This window comes from Eurypyga helias, unplaced genomic scaffold, assembly GCF_000690775.1.
Source record: "Eurypyga helias isolate BGI_N326 unplaced genomic scaffold, ASM69077v1 scaffold19232, whole genome shotgun sequence".
Lineage (NCBI taxonomy): Eukaryota > Metazoa > Chordata > Aves > Eurypygiformes > Eurypygidae > Eurypyga > Eurypyga helias.
In genome coordinates, this window is record NW_010238067.1 from 16,733 (window position 1) to 39,190 (window position 22,458).

Consider the following 22,458-nt stretch of genomic DNA (forward strand, 5'->3'; position numbering starts at 1 on the left):
CTGTTTTTCCCTTCCTGTGCATCTTAAATAGATGTGTAAATGTGCTTCTATTTCAGTGATGTGTTAAGACTTCTTAAAGAAAACTTTTTGTAGGCAAGTAGATGATATAATTAGGAAAAACCAGAGTTGAGACACCAAATACCCTTCTTTAAAAAAATGCAGTAGAGGCACTGTAACACAGGATTAGTTTTATTTAAATAAAGTTTGTTTGCATACATGTGCAGAGCCCAGCTGAATCAAACGTCTGCAGATTTTATGCATTTTGCAATTCCATCAAATATGAGCAGTTAACATTTAAACATAGCTACAGAAACCTGACTTACGTGATTTTTATAAAGCTGAGAGCACAAAAGAGGTGGGGAGTTTATTTGCTTTTGGTTTTACTTGCTTCTTGGGTTGATAGAATTCTAGAAATAGCATAAATAAATTTGTATGGCACACTGAAAATCAAGAAAGAATTGCTTTCTGGGCTGTAGTTCCAAGGGCATTTCCCCCATGGTAGTGCTGAGTTGACCCTTTTCCTTCTGTAGTCTGTCACGTGCTAGCAGGATGGTTTGTAGGGGCTCAGGAGAGGGAACTAGTTCAGCTGGGGAGGAAAATGCACGCTCCTTCCATTTCTGTCACTTCTTACATGGAGCAGCTCCCATCTTTCCAACCGTATAGCTCCTGGTGGCGCGGTGCGGCAGGGGGAGCAGAAATGAGGAATCCTTAAGCAGCATGGCTGCTGGATGGACAGATACCATGGTTACTTGGCTCAAGTTACCCACCTGATTCCTCAACCACCTTCTTGCTCTACTAGGTTTTAAAAATCAGGGATAGGGGGGTACTGGGAGGAAGGAGCTGCTGACTTTTTTTTACGTGGAAGTGTTGTAAGAAGGTCAATCAGTTACATGGATAACTGCTTAACATATTAAAAGCCATATTATAGGTTTAAGTGTCAGTGCTTCCATGCTTCTACCAAATAGACTTCAGTGTTCTTCTGAATTCTGACAACGAACTTCGAAGTTTCACTGCCGAATGAGTCACAAAAGACTCATTTTTATTACTACAAAACTTCTGTTAATTTTAAAACTAACTTTTGTATAAATTCTTTAGAAGTTATCAACTAGCTTAGATTGTTACTATCAAAACATATTTAAACAAGGCTTATTTAGCTGTTCTGTCATTTTTTGCATAATTCTATAACCACAGATTTTAATTTCTCCTCAGGAAGGTGTTGATTTTAGTGAGTAAATTTCCCTCCCCCCCACCTTTTATGCCCTTCCACATAACTGTTTATGAATGGGAAGTTTTAACAGTAAAGACTCAGAGCTGCTAGCTGGGAAATTCTGTTTTACCAGATCAAACTCCAGTGTTGGCAGATGTTAACTGGCTCGAAGGTGTGGGGTTTTTTTTGCGTTTCAGGTTGGTTGGTTTTTTTAATTCTGTTGCAGTCTGCTGACCTGTTAAGAAAAAGGTGATCAGTATGTTACCAAATCTTTTCATTCTACCTGAAACAACGATAACTGTTTTTCCTTAATTGTGTACTCTGGAATTGCATTATATTTATGTGGATACCCAGCACTCCTGACTCGCAGGCTAATGTAGCTCCTGAAAGGTGAGCGCTACGGAAGGCACATGGGCATACAGGCATGTGGCAGATTTGGGGGTGTGGATCTATGGTTCTTCTGTGGGAGGACCAAAATAGTTACAAAACCAGATACTCAGTGAAACCTGCTTCCTCTTGTAGTGGGGGAACTGACCAGACCTGAATAAAATCAATTTTACTGTCATTAAGAAGTAAAAATATTTTTTTTAAATGTCAGAATTTATTCAGAAGTTGGCATTTTATATTCTCTGAATATAAAATGGGCAAGCATGCAGAAGACAATAGAGGCTACACCTATTAACAAGTAAACTAAATAAAACTAAGCTGTATAGTTTTGCTGCCAAAAGTGTAGTCTGACTGTTGAATTAGTGGAAATGGCTGCCCTGGCAGCTGTATCCTCAGTGAAATGTTGAATTCCTTAGCAGCTGCAGCCTGTTCCACAGCTGCTGTAAGAGTATGCATCTTCAGTATGCTAAACCATCGCAGTCTGTCAAATAATATATTTGTATTTTGATGCTTATAAAGTAGGGCAGCTGAGTTTACTCTTACGTTTTAGGAATAAAAATGAAATGCAAGAAGACCCACTGTTTCTTAAATAGTTTGACTGTGACGGAAAGTGAACACTTCAGTTGTCATAATTAGATACTGATTGCAATTTGTGTCTTTATTACATATTCTAGATACAAACAGATTAATTACAATATAAATTACTATGTGTATTACAAATAATATTCTTTTAAAATGTCATAATTTTATTGTCAAGCACACAGTAGTGCATGAAGTAAACGACAGTATTGATTCCAAGCATACAAAGTGACTGACAAGTGTGCACACTCAGCTGCAGTAAACTGACCGCTGGTAGGTAGGAGTGGGGATAGTTCCCTCCCCTGTGATGTGTTGTGAAATGTGCAGATAGCACCTTCTTTTGTGATTGCTATCTAAAGTTCTGTAAATCTGTAACCCAGTTAGCTATGGAGTCCTGACTACATTTTCCTTGCTTCCCTGTTCAGTAATGTGCAATACTTAACAAAATTTTAAAATGTATAACATGCTTTTGAGCATTTTAGTTGTATTTCAGATGCCATCCAAACAATTTTGTTAGATGACAGCTTGTTATTTGGTCACAGAAACCCATAATCTGCCAGTGTGTTGCATATGAAAAATGTGTGTGTATGATGTGCCCTGAGTCACATTTGTGCTTCTTTGTCAAAGATAAGTCTAGACAAGTGACATGGACAGAACCAGTGGAACAACTCCTTTCCAACAGGCAAAAAGGGCTTAAGGAGTGTCTTCTGTATCTAGGAATAGTGATGGTATCTGTCGATGATGTCACTGACGAAGCACCTTGGCAGATCATAGAATCATAGAATCACTAGGTTGGAAAAGCCCTTAGAGATCATCCAGTCCAACCGTATCTGTCCACCACTAAACCATATCTTTCAGCACCTCATCCACCCGTCTCTTAAACACATCCAGGGATGGTGACTCCACCACCTCCCTGGGCAGCCTGTTCCAGTGCGTGATAACCCTTTCAGTGAAGAACTTCTTCCTTACATCCAATCTAACCCTTCCCTGGCGCAGCTTGAGTCCATTCCCCCTCGTCCGAACATCTGTCATTAGGGAGAAGAGACCAACACCCACTTCTCCACAACCTCCTTTCAGGGAGTTGTAGGCAGTGATCAGGTCTCCTCTCAGCCTCCTCTTCTCCAGGCTGAACAAGCCCAGTTCCCTCAGTCGCTCCTCATAAGACATATTCTCCAGACCCTTCACCAGTTTTGTGACCCTTCACCAGTTTTGTGGCCCTTCTCTGGACACGCTCCAGGACCTCAATGTCTTTCTTGTAGTGAGGGGCCCAAAACTGAACACAGTACTCGAGGTGCGGCCTCACCAGTGCCGAGTACAGGGGGAGAATCACATCCCTGGACCTGCTGGCTCCAGGGATGTGATTCTCCAGAATGAGAGCCCTCCAGATGAGGGCTCTTAGTAAGGCAGATTAAACTGGTGGTTTGACAGAATATTCAGCAGTGAAGTTATTTGATAATTTCATTTCTTACATTGTTATTCTTGTTACTGTTATTTAAGATACCTCTTTCTTCCACCTTCCAGCCTTCCCCCAGGATGATCGATAAGAAATTTCTTTATCTGTGTTTCTCATGTTTCCTTCCCCTATGCTTGGAAAATCCCTTTCTTTTTGGGATCTTAAGCAAATGGGGAGGTCAGATCTACATCACCACCTTATTTGCCCAATTTTGTGAAGATGCTGATTTTATGACTTTTTCTTGCATATCTACTGTTAGGGCTTGAGTTTTACTCAAAAAATAAATGAGTATTTTTCTGTCACTAAATCTCTTTAAAAGACCTATTTCTAGGCTTTTGTGTAAAGTTATTTCAGATTCTTTTATTAATTGGATTCTTGTTCTCGTTCACTCCTTTCCCACGTTCTGTATTGGCTGTTGGAAGGGAAATATAGATGCTTCAAGTTCTCTTTCATATTTAGATGGCCTGTGTCAATATAGGTTATAAATAGTCTAGAAGAATGCTAGGGAATTGTTTCTTCCTAGAATCTGTTCAGATTCAAATACCTAATTTTGATCCGCTTGCTCTCACTGAGGCACTATCTGAAAGGGGTTAGTATGTCAATTATCTCAATTGTACCCTTACGCCTTTGAAACTTAGTGAAAGTTCTGTGTAGTTGGTATGTAGTAAATATTTATGAAACCATGTAATGTTGGGAAGCCCTTCAAGACTGATCCCTTCTATTAAAATTTTCTTGTTTAGATTCCAGACAACCTCCTTGAGTACAAAGCTGCTCTGTCAGAAAGATGAGTAGCAAATAGTATTTTGAAGTGTTATGTATACTTGTTTTACATAAATTAATGTTCCCAGTTACAGTATCTATAGTCGTTCTGTGTCTGATCTGTCTCCCCTGAAACAGGTTCACACTTGTAAGATTTCTAGAAAGGTTGGGGGGAGGGTGGGGCAGAATTAGTCTGTTTTACAATACTTTTTTTTAAACCTGGAATAAAAAGAGTCCAGGGATGACCCAGAAACCTCTACTGATCAATCAATGTAATATCACCTGTAATACGTGTGGTGAGGACTTGTCAGTAAAAGTACAATTCCTAAGAGACCAGCGACATTCCTGGGGTAACAGCCACGGTTACGGTGTTCTGGAGTTAACATCCGTCACAGCCTTGGCCAGCAGTGATGCAGGTAACACGGGGCATTTTGTTAGCAGAGCGGTCGATGATGGTAGATAACCAGGCAATAGTCACTAATGGGCAAAAATCTTGAAATAAAACCTAGTTTCTTTTATTCTGTCTTCCCTCGTGGAGTCCTTAGAGTCTTACACATTGATATAAAACCTGCTGTATCAACTGGTGTTTGTCTTCACGCTGCTGTGTCACAGTATTAATCTAGAGCACTGAGAAATGATGCCATATCAAGTCGTGTCATTGTTCCAGAGGTGATGAACAAACGAGCTTTGATAGATGTATTCACAGCTCAGGAATCTCTTCAGCGATGGACACTTAAGAGTATTTTACCTGCAACTATCTGGCAGTTACTGCTGGAAACTAGGATTGCTGGCAATGTTGCTTAGTCTCTCAGGAAAAAAAATAGTTTAAATATAGTGGTAGATGGCTGAATGCTTGGAAAAGTTGCTTCTCTTGTCTTAATCCTTCTCTTGAAGTCTGGGGAGTAGAGAGAACAGAATTATGTTCTATTTTTAACAAAACTATTGGGACTTTGGTCTTAAAATTAAGAGGAATTAATCTTTCAATGTGAGTGGACTATAGACAAACTTACTCTGCTTTGTAGTTATCATCTTAGTTTGATAAATAGAAATAACACCAGCTGGGCTACATGAGCAAAACTTTATAGTGAAAATACTTGCAAATCGCTGACTTTGAAGATAAAGACCCACTTAAGTGAGACAAGCAAGAGGACTTTGAACCTCTCAGATTTTTAATAAGCTAGGCTATTGCTGCCATGTTTACAACCATTAATGAATCCAGAAAAATTCAGGCAGTGTTTAGTAGGGGACCTTTGTTCTGTACATGTAATTCAGCTCTCTCCCTCGTTCTGAAATGATAGAATATAGGTTTTACTTGGCAGTGTACTGTATCAATACTCTGAAAGCATAGTGAACTGTGGGTCTGCTAGTTGTAGAACACTGATATTTTAAGTGTAAACAGTATTGAAAAGTCTGAAAAGTCACTGTAGCAACTGGAATGGTGCCAAATTTCAGAACTCCAAATGACTCCACCTGGAAAAGTGTTGCTTTGCTCTAGGTGGTGGGGAGCAACCACAGCAGTGTTTTGACTCTGTTTGCAAGCCTTCTTGAAAAGGACGATAGTATTGGATCACGGCTATGATTTGAGATTCTCTGGGGTTTGCTGTGTTGCAACACTGACTTGTCACCGGTTAATCTCTGCAAAAACTTGGGATGAGGCAAAGATGTGGAATATTCGTTGTATGGTCAGTGAAGTTTTTCCCACAGTGATGTGTTTGAAGGAGCTGTGAGTGGAAAAAATCTTCCTTTTGCTGCAACTAAGACATAATAAAAGAATCACTCCAGGACATCTGTGAATCTTAACCAAGCAAGGGAATAAGAACTTTCATAAGCATCTTGAGATCCTAGTGGGTATCTTCAAAAGGTTTTGTACTAGAATTCCTGACTATGAAGAGGCAGGGTCATACTGAGTTCTTGTATCAGTGCCACCTGTGTTCAAAAACTTGCCAAGTGCGGAGCCCCAGAGAGCATTAGACGGAAGCTGAGCCAGCCGCACCTGTGCCTCAGGAGAGGTGCCAGCGTTAGCCTGGCTGCACAGCCCCAGCTTTTCGTCCCCTGAGTTACCCAGGAAGAATGCTACAAATGGAAGGTAACGGGTTTAAGTTTTCAACTGGATTATTTTTAGTGGCTCTCACAGGCTTTGCTCTTCCTTCTGTCCCACACGTACTGCTGTGGGGCCACAGATAATGCAGAAAAGCAGTCTGGTTTCGGGGGCTTGTTTCTTCCTGTGCAGGAGAGGCATAGTCGGGCCATGATCTGGGTACCCAGTCTTTAGGTCTGAATACTGAAGTCCATGTGGACACATTGGGTTGTCTTTAGGCTTGAACACTAGGTGTTTCCTTACCAATTTGTGCAGCCTAAATCAGTGGTTTAGACATAACTGTTGCAGAGAAAGAAGGTAGCTGTTAATTTTATCAATATTACATTCTCACCGAAGTGATTGAAATGCACTGGCTTCTGCTGAAGGTGCTACTGAAGAGTTCCTTCCTTACCTCTGAGTTTCCTTTAACAGATGCTGTTCTGTGAAACCTTTAATCTTGATGTGATAGGAGTATGAGCTTTCAGAGGCTTGCATTAATCAGATTATAAAACTCTTGGTGTTACTGAAGAACATTTGTAGGTTTACAGATTGCTGCTGTTTCAACAACATGTTAAGATTGATTTGATGAAAGTTCTAGAGTAACTGTCACTCATTATTTCTGTTTCCTGACATGTGATTTGTGCTTTACTAGTAGGTTGCTGGATTGTTAATAAGGCTTTTGCTTGACTTGCTTTAGTCACGAGCTATTTTAACAGCACTTTGGCAGTGAAGCAGGTAAAATCTCGTATGAAATGTGGAATTGTCTACAAATGTGTTCCTCCCCCATCAAGTCTGAAAAGTGAGGGGTTTTAAATAACAAAGGTTCTTATTTCTTTTGATCTGTTGATCTAAAATGACTTGCAAAGACCCTTCAGTCAGCAGCTGCTCTGGATTCTGGGTTCTGAATACAGAGTTAAGTGGCTTTATCAGTAATGCAAACGCGATTGTGCTGTGTGTAAATATTTTTGTATTTGTATCTTTTGTTCATTTCTGAAGTGGCTGAGCTTCTTACTTTTCAGCATGTTCCAGGTATTTTAAGAGTCATGCAGCACTGAATTTTGAACTTATGTAAGTTCCAAACTATCAGAGACCAACAGTTTGCACCTGATAAAATGTGTGGTGAGTTAAAAGTCTAGCAGTGCTGCTGCTAATCCTCACCTAATGGTGTAGACTGAACAATATTTTCTTGAGCACAGATCCTTAAGTGCAGTAAAGCTGGCAGATTCAGGCTTATTTTGCCATATGCAGCATTTGGTACAAAGACAGCATTGCTTCATGTTGCAAATATATGCAAATTGGTTATCTTTTGCTCCTCAAACACTGACGTGATTCTTCTAGGTTTATATGGATTTCTACAAAGTGTAAAAAGAAAACCCCAAACTACCACAAAAACCAACCTAAGAGTTTGTAGACTGTATTCTGGTATTTTTAAACTCCTATTTGGTGTCCATGCTTGTGGGTTCATGTGTCTTTCAGAAGGTGACAGTGCTGGCTAGGAAGGTTCCACTCTGCCTCTCTCTCGCTAGTTCTGTTTGAAGAAGCTGTGTAGACAACTGGGGCTCTGATAAATTAACAGGATTAAATTGGATCAGTGATCTAACTTTGTTTCATTTTGAAATGTCAATTTTTTTAATGTGTAGCTCGACAGCATTTGTCTCAAAAGTGAAAGGGTGATGTGGTAGCAGCAATACATTAAACTGCTAAATCATCACAGAGGGCAGAAAGCTGCATGACAGTGTACCCTAGGACTGGTTAAGATTCCACTGATGCAGAGAAGTTGAGGGTGATGGAGACAGCAAGGAAATACTCAGCGAGGAACAGTAGTCTGGGTGTCCAACATCAAACCCCAAAGGGAAGCAGCTGTAACTCTAGCATGCTACACCTAGAAGACGTGAGTATGATGTGGCATGGCCCAAAGGCTCTGTAATTTATTTGGAAAACTGTTTTGAAAGCTTTCCAGTTTTGTGATGTTTTAGGTGTCTGCACGTGTGTTGTGTGCTTGCTTGCTCTCTCATGCTGATATTTCCTATTTGTTTTCAAAGAATGACAAAATCTCGAGACTTGGTTATTTTCCTGTTGCTGTGTTTGTTCTAGTATCACAAATATTTTTGCAGGAGATAATTGGAGTCTGATACAGCTTGTGCCACGTTTTTATTAGTTAATTGCAGAAGGAGTGCTCTATATGGTAACAAGCAACAAACACTTTTTTCCTTGACTGTGTTTTATTATTAAACTTCGTTATACCTCCCAGTAATTGGTGTATAGCCTGTGGTGTGCATGTTATACCAAGTTCTCTCAGGGACCATATCTATGTGCTGTGTATACCAACTATTTTGACATGGAACGTTTGGTTATATGGGGCATAAAGGTTTCCAGAAATAATAAGGTTTCTCATGTTCTACGTTTCTTTTTAAACTCTTTTTAGTATCTTCTAATCCTGACATTTTCTTTCCTTTTTCAGACTGAAGACTTGAGTCCTCTTCTTCAGTAGCTATAGAAGTGAAGGGCAAGGTCTAGTTGATAGTCAACAGTAGCATGAAGGCAGTATGTCTTGGTCTGTGGTAAATATCTGGAAGGACTGGGCTTACACTGCAAACTGTCAGTTTGCACTTTTTCTGCTGACATCACCAGTCCTCTCCCACAGCAACAGTATTTACTGGGTTGAAGGACCAGTCATCAGCCCTCCTTACTGGGGGAAGAAGTGTCTTTGCTGTACACCGAACGCTTGTGGAGATGGTTTAGTGCTCACATTCCTTCCTTCCAGTAAGTAGAAAGGGAAATGCTCTTGTTCCTCCCATTGCTCTCAGAAAGGTGCTTCAGGAGATAAGGCTTCTGCTACAATGTTGGCTCTTTCCTGAAGTGCACCGGAGAGGTACTCCATGAAGCAGCAGGTCTGCAGGCTCAGAGGGTGTTCTCCTGGAAAAGGAGGCCAGCAAGTGGTGCCATTTCTTCTCCCTCTTTGCCATGCTTAGTGACAATGATTTTTGTAGTAAAAGGTGGATGTATGGTGCAGGCAGAGCCCAAGTCCCTCCAGATACTTGCTGAAGACAGAGCTTTCTTTTCTTTTTTGTTGTCAGAATGTTGCCTTCCTTCTCAACTGTGGATATGTTTGACAGGTTTTTGCTAAATTCTCCAGAAGGTATAATTGATCTTTCTTGGACCTGTGGCTATTAGTGTTTGTGGAAATTTTCATGTCTTTGGATTGGTGGTGGGGTTTTTCCTGACTTCCTGTAAAGCAGAAAGAAATGGAATTGAGCTTTCTCAGATGATGATACAAACCAATATTTGTCCGTCTCCTTTAAAACCTAAGTTGCTTTCCCTATTGGTCAGAGTAAGGCAGTACAAAACCATTTTAATAGAAGCTTATTTTCATTGTAAATGTTCTTATTTGGTACACAATGCTATAAATGTTCACCTTTAAATGTTCATAAATTAATTTGCTCTATCAGGTAATTACTGACTTGAATCTGACTGTTCCTCTTACTAGAATCATAAGTCTATGAATCTGTGCAGGTAAAAGGGTAGGTATGACAACGTTGGTGTTACCATGTGGCTTATTTCCCTGTGAGGTTCTTCCACATCACTTCTGTTTCTGCATTTTGTTGTTCTTCCCTGGAGTGATTTTGCTACCGAGTGTAAGGGTATATATAACCTGTAGATAAATTAAGCAAGTAGTTTAGGTGTCTTTGTCATCTGTTGCAGTAGGTCTTTATGCTTAGGACTACTAGCTGTAAAATTTTGGATCACAATATAGTGTTCATTTTAGTGGTGGTTACCCAAGTGCAGTGCTTACCAATCCTAGGAAAACAACAAGCTGGAAGATGATAATGCAGAGCGTTAATACGTAACGACTTACAGATTGAATGTTGACTGTTCTCTCTAAATATCATTTGAACTTGCTTGCTGATGTACTTGAGGATAAAAAATGAACATGAAGGCATTAGAGAACAGCACTGGTCATATGGGGCAGGGGGTTGTACAGTGCCTTTTTTTTGATCAGGTATTGGAAGGAAGGAATTCCACTCAGCCCCAGAAGAAATAATTAATTGAAGATTTTAATGCACCAGCAACATTTTGGAATTTTCACGTAACAGTTTTAGGCTAATAGCTATTCTTATTTGGTCATTGTTTGTTAGGAAAGTGACGTCACTGTATGTATTTTACTGTGCTTGTACTATGGCCAAATGCCATGGTTCATTTAACCCTAGTGTGCTCATCTTGATTGCAGCACATCTTCATTGCCGCCTCTGGACTGGCCTTTACCAAGTCATTATGGGCAGTGTGAACTGAAAATAGAAGTCCAGCCTAAAACTCATCACAGAGCTCACTATGAAACAGAAGGAAGCAGAGGAGCAGTAAAAGCATCTACTGGAGGACACCCTGTAGTGAAGGTAGGCAGTTTGGCTTTCTTGGATAGAAGATAAATTTTTAACTGCAATTACTGGTATTTACAATGCTGTGAATTGTTACCTCGTGTGAATCTTACAGTCCTTCCTGGGTCAGATTTTCTCCCTTAAGTGTAACTTGATCAATACAGAAGTTAGTTTTAGATGTTTACAGTTACAGTGCACCTCACAATTTTATGCTGTATGCAGTTTTATGCTTGTCCACGGTGCAATAGTGTATTACTTCACATATTCAATGTGAACTTCACGGAGGCAGGAGTATGCTTGGGGACAGGTAAGAAAAGTCACAACAATAGATGAGTTGGAGCTATATTGAAATAGGATACCGCCTCATTTGAATCAGAAATCATCTTTCTCTTGGTGTTGAGACAGCTTCTGAACACTATAAATGCCTCTTGTGTTTTTATTGGGTAATTTCTGTGTTACGGTGCCCATAAAATCAGTTAACTTTCACTTAAATGCATGGAATAAATTAAACTTGACTCTTCAGCATGAAGCAAAGGGTATTACAGTTCAGAGGTACCTATCTCCTTAAAAAGTAAGGCATCACCTAGTTTCATTAGGTTGGGACTGATTATCTGTAAGGGCACATAAGACTTGTTTCTTGCTTTCTTTTTTTTACCAGCATTTCCACTGTCTTAACAGAATCACGCAAGTTTTATTGTCTTAGAACAGTTTTGATCAGTTACAAGAAGATGCAGAAGTGCAGGCAGTGTCCTCATCTGGCTAACAGAGGGTGGTGATACACTGACTGTTCTGGTGATTGGTACCTGCCATTAACATTTGCTCTGGCTGGGTTCTTCACCTAATGCCAAATATTCCAAATGCCGTTGGCATCTCCAGCGTATTACTTAAATACTTCGCAAACACCATTCAGTTATTGCTGAGCTCAGAATTAGAGGTAAGGTCCCAGTACATGAGGCTTGGCTTTCAAAGGAAGGGCATTCTGTTGGAAGGGCAAGGTTGTGTGGGTTTGGTACTGTGGGTGTAACTGTGCACAAGCCAGGATGTGCTCCTCTCTGACCCCTGGGGTACAGGTGTGTACACAGGTATCTCGCTCTATGCTGGGAGGACTTCTGGATTAGTCAGGGGTAGTCACTGATGTCTCCTTCAACATCCACGGTGCCAGCTGGCTCATGCAGCTGGAAAGGGAACCCACCCTCTCGTTCCCTGGACATGGGGAGGATTGTACTGAGGAACTGTGGTACTTCTAAGATGCCTTGATTTGTGTTTGCTACGTTCTTGGGTGAAAACAATGTCTCTACTTATTCACCTCAATCTTGCTTAATGGTCTTTCCCTTAATCCCAAGCCAGGTTAAGATAAAATTTAACTGCTGATTTTTTAAGTCAAATCAGACAACAGTTAAAATCTTTAAGACAAATAGGGGGAGAAAAAAATCTGATTACATTAAGATTATTAAGGCAGGGTTTGTCTTTTCCCCCAAATCCAGGCTATTGCTTTACCAAGAAAAGGGCAGGGTTTCAGTCCTTAGACTTTCACTAAGCAGTCTATACATTAAAAATGTATTTAATATATCTATCCTATTCCAGTGGTTGGAAGGAACTCATTACTATTTGAGACCAGATTCAAAGTGCTAATAGGATTTGTGTAACCAGTCCCCACTCTTTCTCTGATTCATACTGTAGTATAAACATGTTACCGCTTTTCTCCTCCAGTTTATTCCTCCTCCATGGCAAGCAAATTCTGTCATGCTTTGTTATTACATTGTGTTTGAAACAGCTCTAATGGTACACCCGCCTAAATGAAGATGTACCAGCAGAATGTAAATGCCTCGTGCTATATGCTCCTTTCTCCTTGTCCAAGCTCTCCCACCCCTCCAAGCTCTTCATCTGATGAATTTCTTCTCTCAACCTGATTCCTTTGGGCCATTTATCAAACTCTGTTTCTTCTCTGATGGCTTACCTTGAACTTTCTCATTCCTCCTGTTAAGATCTTTCCCTTCTCTCCCTCCAAAAAAGGGCTGGTTATCTGCATCCTGTCATCTTTTGTGCATGTCTTCCCTTATCCTCCCATTTCCATTCTTAGTCTGCGCTCTTCATCCAACTTTCATGTTCCCTACAAAGTTGCTCAATGTTTCCCTTCTCATCACAATACCATGGCCTAACCAGCCCCAACTCTCCCCTGCTGTCAGACTTAGTGGGTTTCTTAGCAGGGTAGCGACGAGGGTGACGTGCTGATCGGGGAAGTCTCTGCTGCAAACTAGAGAAAACTGAGGGTGCCTGCGCTGGGCTGGAATCTGAAAGCTGGCCGGGCACATTTCTTCGTGCAGAGCGTTGTGTTGCTTCAGTGGGTGGAGAACAAGCAGGCAACTGCCACATGCCAAGGTGCTGGCGCTGGAATTGAACACATCATTAATGAGGACAGAAACTTGAGAGATTTTAGCTGACACAGCATCTCTTCAAGCTTTTGTGAACTGCATTCAATTCCTCCCGCCCCTGGGTGCATGTCTTGCCCTAATATTTGCATTAAAGGAACTTGCTTGGCTCGTGTTTATAAGATTTGACGAATCTTTAGGCTTTCTGTTGCTTACAGAACTAGATGCTTCTAAGCCTCAGTACTAGATGCAAGTTTGAGAATACAGATCTGTACTCTGTGATCTACACCAGTGATTTTCAAAGCTATTTATTTGCATTAGAATTGTGAAATACCTTGCTATGACAAGAATGCTGCTTAAATATGGGGATAGTGTTTATGCGGCTGACAGTCTCCTGCTCAACCACATGGATTGTACTATACCTCTAAACGAAAATGAATACAAATGCAAATCAATATTCTGTTTTGCAATTTGGTCTCTTCCAGCTGGATTAGAAATTAATTGTTGTGCTTGGTGGCAGAGAGGAAGCTGTTATGAAACAAAATATCGATTTGTATTAACTTTTTTACTCACTGCTGGGGAAAAACAGTATGCTAAGGGCCAAGTTTAGTGCAAGGTAAATACCAACTAGCTGTGAGCAGATGAAAATTCCGTTGTTTAAATACAAATTGAAATATTTTCCAGCACTTCTGGAAGCTTATTATGCAAATCCAGTTCATGATGTGTGTTACTCTTTGCTTCTGACTGAACTTGTTATTTTGGTGCTCCTAGCTTTACGCCAGTCACTGCCATGTGTGTGACAGTGCAGTAAGTACTCAGCTGCTTCTGTGTGAAATAACCGTATGTTAACCAGCGTCAGGGACAACCAAGGATGTGCGTGAATAGAATATTTCATTTGGTAGGGACCTACAAAGATCATCAAGTCCAACTGCCACATCTTTGGGTGCCTGAGGGACTTTGTGCTTCTGCTTGCTGCACAGTTTGTTTGCTCTTGAACATTGTTTTATAGAAAGCTAGAGCATTTAATTTCTGAACTGTGAAACCTCTGTAGTTCTGCATGTGCAGTTGAGGTACTACTGAAAATACAGATTTTAAGGTAGGACATAGCTTCAAGCCATTAATCTATTTGTTCATGTCATTAATCTGTTACTAATACTGTACCATACCTGTTGCTAGGAGACTAAGCTTCTGACAAATTTGGCATCATCTTTCGTGAGTACGTTTAATCAGCTTATTTCTAAATGTGAGGAAATGGGATGAGTGGAGCATCATGCTTTGCTCTCTAAGTCCAGTGACTTTAAGGAAGCAAATTCTGTAATGAAATTCTCTCATTTTCAGCTTTTTTAAAATAACAGGTATCTGCTATTTAGAACATTTTTCATTAATGTGTTGCTTTCTTGGGAGTATGTTCCAGCTCATCCATGCCATCTGAACAATATATTTTACCTTGGTAGAGAATAACGCTGACAGTTTTCACAGGGAAGGAATAAATAACTTGGCAGAATGGTTAGCAGGAAGGGTGGTATGTTGAACTTCGATCATCTAAATCACCTGGAAAGTTTGTACTGCATTGTCAGAAGACAGCAAAAGCCTCTGAGCACTGTCTGCCTTTACCATCTGAATTCAGTACATTAGAGTACTTACTTTTCCCATCTATGAAGCCTTTTAAACAAATGGCTGCCAGGTTTCATCTACCTCTAAAGGAATGATCATCATTGCTTGCATTTCCCACCCTTCCCATAGGTCAAACTGTACATAAATAGTGAACACACAGCTTGCTGGAAGGAGATTTTACTGTTACCTGGAACGGTTTGAGTTCTTCATGAGGCTTCACTTGGATAATGCTGATGATCAAAACCATATAAGCACTGTAGGGCAAGTGGGCACATGCTAAGCATCTCTCAGGGACTTCATTATTGTTTTTGTATTTTAGCTTTCTGATCTAAAATTACTTTTTTTCTTTTTAAAACAAACTACCTAACTTCTTCTGTACGCTGTGTTTTCCTGTCGACTTCGGTGATTTTCTGAGTTTTCATAAGTAGTTTAAATTTAATGATATCTTTTGGTAATAAAGTCCATGAGCTGTGTTGTGCACAAGTAGTAGTATATCCTTTTTACCTTTTGTCCTTTTGCTGGTGAAGAGGGTGATCTAGACAATACTCCCCTTGGTGACTGTACAGTGGGATGTACTGAGGGACTGTTGAGCTGACAGCTACTTGTTCACACCATTCTGTCCTGCAGCCAGTTACCACGGTGGAGATCAGTCCTAGAGTTGTTCTAGGGTAAGGGCTGTTTACACTAAAATTGATATATCTGCAGCAGATACTGTATAGAATCCACTTGTGTCCAGTGCATGCAAGACAGATTTGGGGCAGTGGTAGCTATTTGCCTGTACCAGAAGCGTCTTTTTGCCATACTGTGAACGGTTTCAGGGTAGAATCGCTCATCAATTCCTAGGCTGTAAGTGAAATTCTTACTGTAGTTGATTCTGCAGTAACAGGGGAAGGGAAGCACTGTGTAATGCATGTGAACAGCTCAGCAGTATTGCAGCTGAAGAAAGGTGTAGCAATGTAAAAGTAAAGAAATGTTAAATAAAAACTAGTTATTTGGAAATGGTTCTACTCTCCCGGTCACTGATGAGCAAACAGTAACCTCCTGTGTGAGGTTTAAAGGAGCTCTGTGAAAGGGACTGAATGTCAGCTGTGTTTAAAGTGATTGCAGGGCTTGAAGTCATGACTGAAGAGCTGCAGTGGGAGAAAAAGTAAACTAATTCAGCTAAAGTAAACTAATTTTGAACTAGTTCGAAAATTCTGAAACAGGAATGTGTCCTCAAAAAGCCTGTCAAACTCTGCCTGAGTTCTGGTGGAAGAAACGATAACCTACAAGAGAGGATCTAACCGCGCAATGTCAGAGATGATCTGGTAAAAATAAACTTGGGGAGGATTATCTAACTGAGTGTATGTTTCCTGGCCTGTAATTCTGTGGCTGTCACCTTTTCACAGGTGTTCTGCCTGGCAAATTCATTAACCCCTTATTGAAGTAGTACAGCAGTGTAACAGGTGTAATGTCAGAGTTCTCCCTGTTCTCGAAGCCCAACAAGCAGCACACTTTTCTGTGTCTCATGACTCCTCCCATTCTTCCTGCCTTACACTTGTCAATTTTTGTCTTGAAACCTTCCCTATTCTGTACATCACCAAAGGCAGGCTGTGTCCCGGCTGGAATTGCCTCCTGTTGGTTGGGGGTAACAATCTGCAAATAAGTCTAGAAGGCAGAAGGTATGTGTCAGTCTGTGTGAACCATGGAGTGGCCTGCACTGGGAAAAACACTGACCTTTGGATGAGATTCTAAAAATACGTATCTTTCAAGAACAGTTTGATGGCAATATAGGCGTCTTGTGCTCCAGAATCCCCAAAATAGGTAGTAAAAGCCATATTGATGCATCTGCTGTATGTTTGAATACTCCATCTAGAAAATGCAGCGATTCATGTGAAAAACATTAAACATGGCACACTGATGACACAATCGTCTGCATTTTGTGTTGTGTGTTTACTAAAACGTGGAAAAGTAGTAATTTTTTTCCAAAGTAAAACCAATTTATTTTGGGTTTGTGTTGGGTGTTGGTTTGGGTTTTGTTTGTCTACAGGTTATGTGGGAGTAACCTATTTCTATCCTGGAAATGCATGTCCCAAACTCTCAATGGCATAACTTGGCACTGGGAGTCGGTGTTTCAGGAATAGCACTTTCTTTTTTCAAGAATGCGGAGCGACCTGCAGGTGGGCGGTGTATGGGCTATGGAAATGTGACTGGCAGTCCCGCACTACGGGAAGCTGTACTGTTATATTAGTCTAACGCTATTCTAGCTATGAATTATCTCCTGTTTTGGGTACTGTAGAAGGAGACAGAGCTCTGAGCTAAAATACTTTTCAAAATAAGGCTGAAATTAGGATTTATAACACTTTCAAGCCTTTCTGCAAGCAGTGAGTGAGTGTGTAAGAGTGTGAGGTCTGAGAAACAGAAATTCAAGCTTTTAAACCATGAAGGATGTTCTGTACGATGTGCAAAGATACAGCATCACAACCAGTAATGCACCAATACTTGAAGTTCCTTGTTTGCTGTAGTCCTTTGCAGGACCCACTTGTCTTTGTGATGACCTTTAAAATGTGTTTTAAATTGGGCTTGTGCCACTATCTAATTTTTCCTTTTGTGTCTCACTATTTTTTTCGGAATTGCAAAGGTCTGTACTGTTTTAGAGTCTTCAAGTCAGTCTACTTGAGTTTATTTAGTAAAAGAGGAAGTAGGATGCTTTTTTGATGCGCATGTTTTTCCTTCTCAGCTGATGGAAAGGTACATCAGATAATCAGGTAATAGAAAATAGTACTGAACTTCAGGAAGAGGAAGTAGGTGTTGGTTTGGTTTAACGTATTTAATTTTAAACCCAGAAATTTAACTTTCTGTAACATTATGAACTTTGCAGAATAAATGAAATTTTAAAAAAAAGTTTCTGTGTGCTGTTAAGACTTCCTGAGCCAGTGGTTGGGGTGTTGCCTAAGAGATATGAACAGAGTTCTCTTCCATGAATTTCTCCCAGTTTCTTTCCAACAGCCCGTTGAAAATGATGGGTCACCACTGGCTGCACCTCTGCAAGGCCACAGGGGATGGCTGTCATCGCTCTGACTTGCAGTAACTTCACAGAACTCTAATTCCTGGGGTTTCTACGTATGGTTTGTTTCAAGCTTTTCCAAACGTGACTGTTGATAAATGCAGGATAAATTTTACCCCTGGTGGTAGTCACTGTGGGTCTTCTGTTTCAAATGATGTTGATCTTGTGCCTTTGGATCCTTGTCATCCCTTGCCTTTATTCCCAGGTCAGTGTTAGGTGTGCTGTTCAGCTTGGCAGCGTAGCCCTTCAGACTTTAAATGGGTGGCCTTCGCAGCTCTTCAGGAAAGGAGCTGCACAGCACTCAAGTGCAATTCTTGTGGAGAAACGTCTGAAGGTGTTTGGTTTTTCAGAGCCAGGCACCAGTGCTTCTTTGAGACTGTCCAGAAGATTCCAAACTTGGAGGTCAAATCTCTGTTGTCAGAGGGCAAAATGTTTCAAAGGTGTGATTTGCAGGGTTTTTTCTTTAAGTTACTTCTTTTATTAATATCCTTTTACTTTTGAACTGGACTAAAATTTAATCAGTTATTTTCCTTCAGGATTGTTTCGGTTTCATGGTGAATTATACCTTATCTTTACTCATACAGTCTTCTAAAGTAGGAGTAACAATACCTAATTCAAAAGAACAGCTTATCTTTCCCTCCATGTAATGGGGCCTTCATTCTCCTCTTTCGCCCTCCTTACCTTGTAACTGGGGAGTTTTGAAGCAATACAGAAGTGGCTGAAATGCATCCAGCTGCTGTGACACCATCGGGGAGGAAAATAACTAGCTACAACATGCTTTTCATGTCCAGGTGTTGAAAACCCTAGGAAATCTCCACCTGAGGTAAATGCTTACTTGAGTACTGGAGTAGTTCTTCTGGCAGCTCTGTGTTTCCTTCCCAGTTCCTCACGTTGGAACTGAGGTTTTTTTATATGGACACTGGTGCGTTTGGTGAAGACAGAGTTGGTAATAGTCTTTTGTTCACTGAGGTTAGCCCAGATTTTATCCCTGTCATGTCTGGTGTTTAAGGATTATGCCCAGTGTGTAGGGAGGCCTATTTGTAGTTAAAAGCTTGCTGGTTTTTAGGAGTGCTGAAGTGTTGACAGAATCTTCACCTTCAGTTAGCAACAAAAGAAAAGGCACATAAAAGATAAAACATGAATATTAAACTGCAGTAGGAGTTTGGTTAAACATGGCAATTTCCTGAGAAATGATGGAAAGCTTTGCAGGAAAACTGGTTTAAAAATACAACCAAATGTGTTTTGGCATTGTCCGGCTGTCACTGGTATCGTAGTAGCACTCAATTGCTGGGGCCCTCTCATCCCTCTTTAGTTTTTATTCTGAACGAGTCGGCATGTGAAAGGCTGACATCACTTCTGGATTCAGTGACACTATTAGGGGTTTTTGTAAACAAACAGGGGGGTTTGGCTCAGAAATCAGACTACTTTGAAGTATATTAGTGCTGTCCAGCAAGTGCCTGTATACTGTGAAGTGTATCTTTTCTGTTCAATGTTCTTCTGAAGTCTTGTTACAGGCCTTAAGGAACCACATCTTGTGGATGAATAACATTTACATTTGAATAGAGGTTGGTAATGCTTGGCCCCAAAGATAAATGGAAAACTTAGAAAATTCTTAGTTACAAAGGTGGGGAGGGGAAGTAAAACTTCTAAATATTAGAGACTATAAAAAGTCTTCTCACAAGCCTGTAGAGTGTTGCAAGCTGTCCTTTAGATCAGTGTGGGATTGATGACATGAGCCAGCCCCAATATAATCTGCGTGTAATCTGGAAAAATGCTCCCTTCTTTTCCCCAGGTTGATGCCTCTTATTTCATGTGACATACTTGCTTTCCTCAGCGAGGAAAAAGTTCTCGCCCCTACCACAAAATTCCATAAACATGTGCTACTGCCCTCAGGGATCAAACTAATCTATATAGTCTCTCATGTTACACTTTTTTTTTAAGGATTCTCCATATGTGCATTAAGAATGTATCAATCTTTTTGTAATACAAAATACAGCTTCTTGATGATCCAGAAGTTCTCTCGTTACCTTACTGTCTCTGTAGTTACTTGGTCAAAGTTGTAAACTGAGTACTGATACGCGTGCAGGAGTCTACTGCCGGCAGTGTAGTAATACAGCTGGAACCGCTTTGGAGTGAAACTCTTCTGGCTTATCCTGTAGTGACCTTCAGTCTTTAGCCTTCCAGCTTTAGTTTAACTTACGCATGCACTGACCTTTGCTATGGAAACGATATAGAAACACAAAAACAACTTGGCTGAGTTTCCTCCGCAAAGCAGTGGGTGGTGTATCAGTATTCTATTACAGAGGAGGGTTTCTAGAGGTCAGTAGTGACAATGTGCAGCAACTTGCTAGTTGACTGCAGCATGCTGTTTGCTACTCCTGGGAAACTGGTGCATCGTTTTTTAAAATTAAATTCCTAACTCTTTTTTTGGTAGTGTGCAGCTCTAGGATTGCACGTTAGTAGAGTAAAAGCTGGAAGATGTGCTTGAAAATATACCTTGTGCTCAACCAGTGGTTTGAGCTGCTCAGTCTGTGAGTGACCCGTGACTGAATCTTGGGCAGACTGATACAATAAATTGCCACGGTGTCTTCGTCATAAGCATTCTGTAGCACTTCCCAGTGGCTTGTAAAATGCTGTTCAATACCTATGGTTCTCATTTGTATGTACGGTGTATTCCTTACTAAGGTGAGCTAAAGGTACAGATAACCATGGCTTCATTAGGTATTTGAGCAAAATGTGACATCTGTTCTTTCAAGTTAAGGATGTGTTTTATTGAAGAACAGGTAGCAATTTTTTTTAACTGACTTGGGTGTTTGGGCTCTTCAACATACAGAGCTGTGCCTCAACCAGATGGGGTAATAAGAAAGTCTTACCCTGCTGTCAGTGAAACTAACAGCAATCAATATTTTTTTCAACTGATAACACAACTGTATTTACAGGGCGTGCATTTTAAATGCCAAAGTGTGTCATTTTTCCTGATCTGAAGTTGATTTGGGGTAGTAAGTCTCCTTAATTAGTCACAAGACAGGTATTGCATCAGTAATAGCAATTCAAGCTCCAAATACCATGTTTCTTTTAGGGGAGAGATGACACCATTCCTCGGAGACGGAAGGTAGTTCAGATTCTGTGATAATTCAGCCTGCAGTGGGGACCAAGCATGGTGGGCAGAAAGTTCTGCTTTGCTTACTACGTAATGGTTTTGTTTAGGCAGAGACATCCCAGGCCTATTCCCACCAGGATTATTCATGTAATGGACTTCAGAATGCTTTCACACTCTTCACCAAAGTGCTGAAAGTTGCCTGTGTTAAATAAGGCAAATACTTTCAGGTGAATTGAAGTAATCCAGCCTTGTCCCCTGTTTTCGGGAGTGGTATGAAGCGGGCTGTCTGTGGTGCTAGGCACAGTGTGCTGGCTTTGCTGGGGGCTTTGGATAGTTATGCAACAGCAATTACATGGGATGGGCAGGCATCTTCTCCACAAGCTATCAGATCACTACATACCTACCCCTCGGCTCGCTGGCCCCCACAGACTCTTCTGTGTTACAGGCACTGCAAATTTTGTTTTACTCTTGCAGGACCCATGTCCTGCCTGTAGTTGTCAGCTCACTATCACAATCTCTCCAATTGTTTCAGAGTTTTAGCTAGTGCTTATGCTAATGAGACTAGCTGTCTCGTTAGCACCCATAGCTTATTAAGCTTACTGTCTGTGTTGCCGTAAATACGGCTGTTGGAAACGTGGACACTGTACAACCTATTTATTGCTTGCTTAAGGCACTGATACGTTTCCCTTTTACGGGGAGCCCATGACTGTGGTCAGGCCCTGAATCACACTTCGTAACATGGGAGACAGGGTCATTCTTTTCTTCCCCACTGACCTAACTGCCACACTTACTTGTACGCGGTGCTTGTGTTTATGGCTTTACGTAGTTTTTCTTTTATGCTGTTCTCTTCTAAACCTTGAATAAATGCAACAAATCATCTGTAATGCAAAGCTGAAATTTATACAGACTGCCCCCTTGCCCAGTATGTTCCCACTCTGCCTAACCATGTATGTGTTCCAGTACCTTTAACCGGGCTTCATCGCCACGCCTTTACAGCAGTTCACTGGGGACAAAGTCGTAGCGTAAGCGTCCGACTGACACATTTCAGGGGGAGGCTTGGCTTGTTGGTTTGGTTTGAGACTGATTTACACTAGCATGGCTTACTACAGACCTCTTTTAGTTATGACATGCCTTATTTGTATGTTTCTACATTAAACGTGTATAGGTTTCTTGTAAATGACTAGAAAAGTGTGTTCTGCTTCCTTGTAGTTTCCTTGGGGCATTGGATTTCTTGTTTGTTTCCATTTAGTGTAATACATAAACCGGAAGGAAAGTGACTGAAGGTGGCACTACCTTAGAATCATAGAATCATAGAACGGTTTGGGTTGGAAGGGACCTTAAAGATCATCTAGTTCCAACCCCCCTGCCATGGGCAGGGACACCTTCCACTAGACCAGGTTGCTCAAAGCCTCATCCAGCCTGGCCTTGGACACTTCCAGGGATGGGACATCCACAACATCTCTGGGCAACCTGTTCCAGTGCCTCACCACCCTC

General features: G+C 40.9%; 1 protein-coding gene across 1 annotated transcript in view; it reads left to right on the top strand.

Moving 5' to 3' along the window:
• The window catches only part of LOC104504159 (nuclear factor of activated T-cells, cytoplasmic 3-like), a gene marked incomplete at its 5' end in the record, with an annotated part of 52,263 nt that overhangs the window by 1,168 nt on the left and 28,637 nt on the right, over positions 1 to 22,458 (top strand). The window contains 1 exon segment of the mRNA XM_010147726.1: positions 10,691 to 10,853. Within this exon segment, the coding sequence (XP_010146028.1) occupies positions 10,691 to 10,853 (163 nt within the window).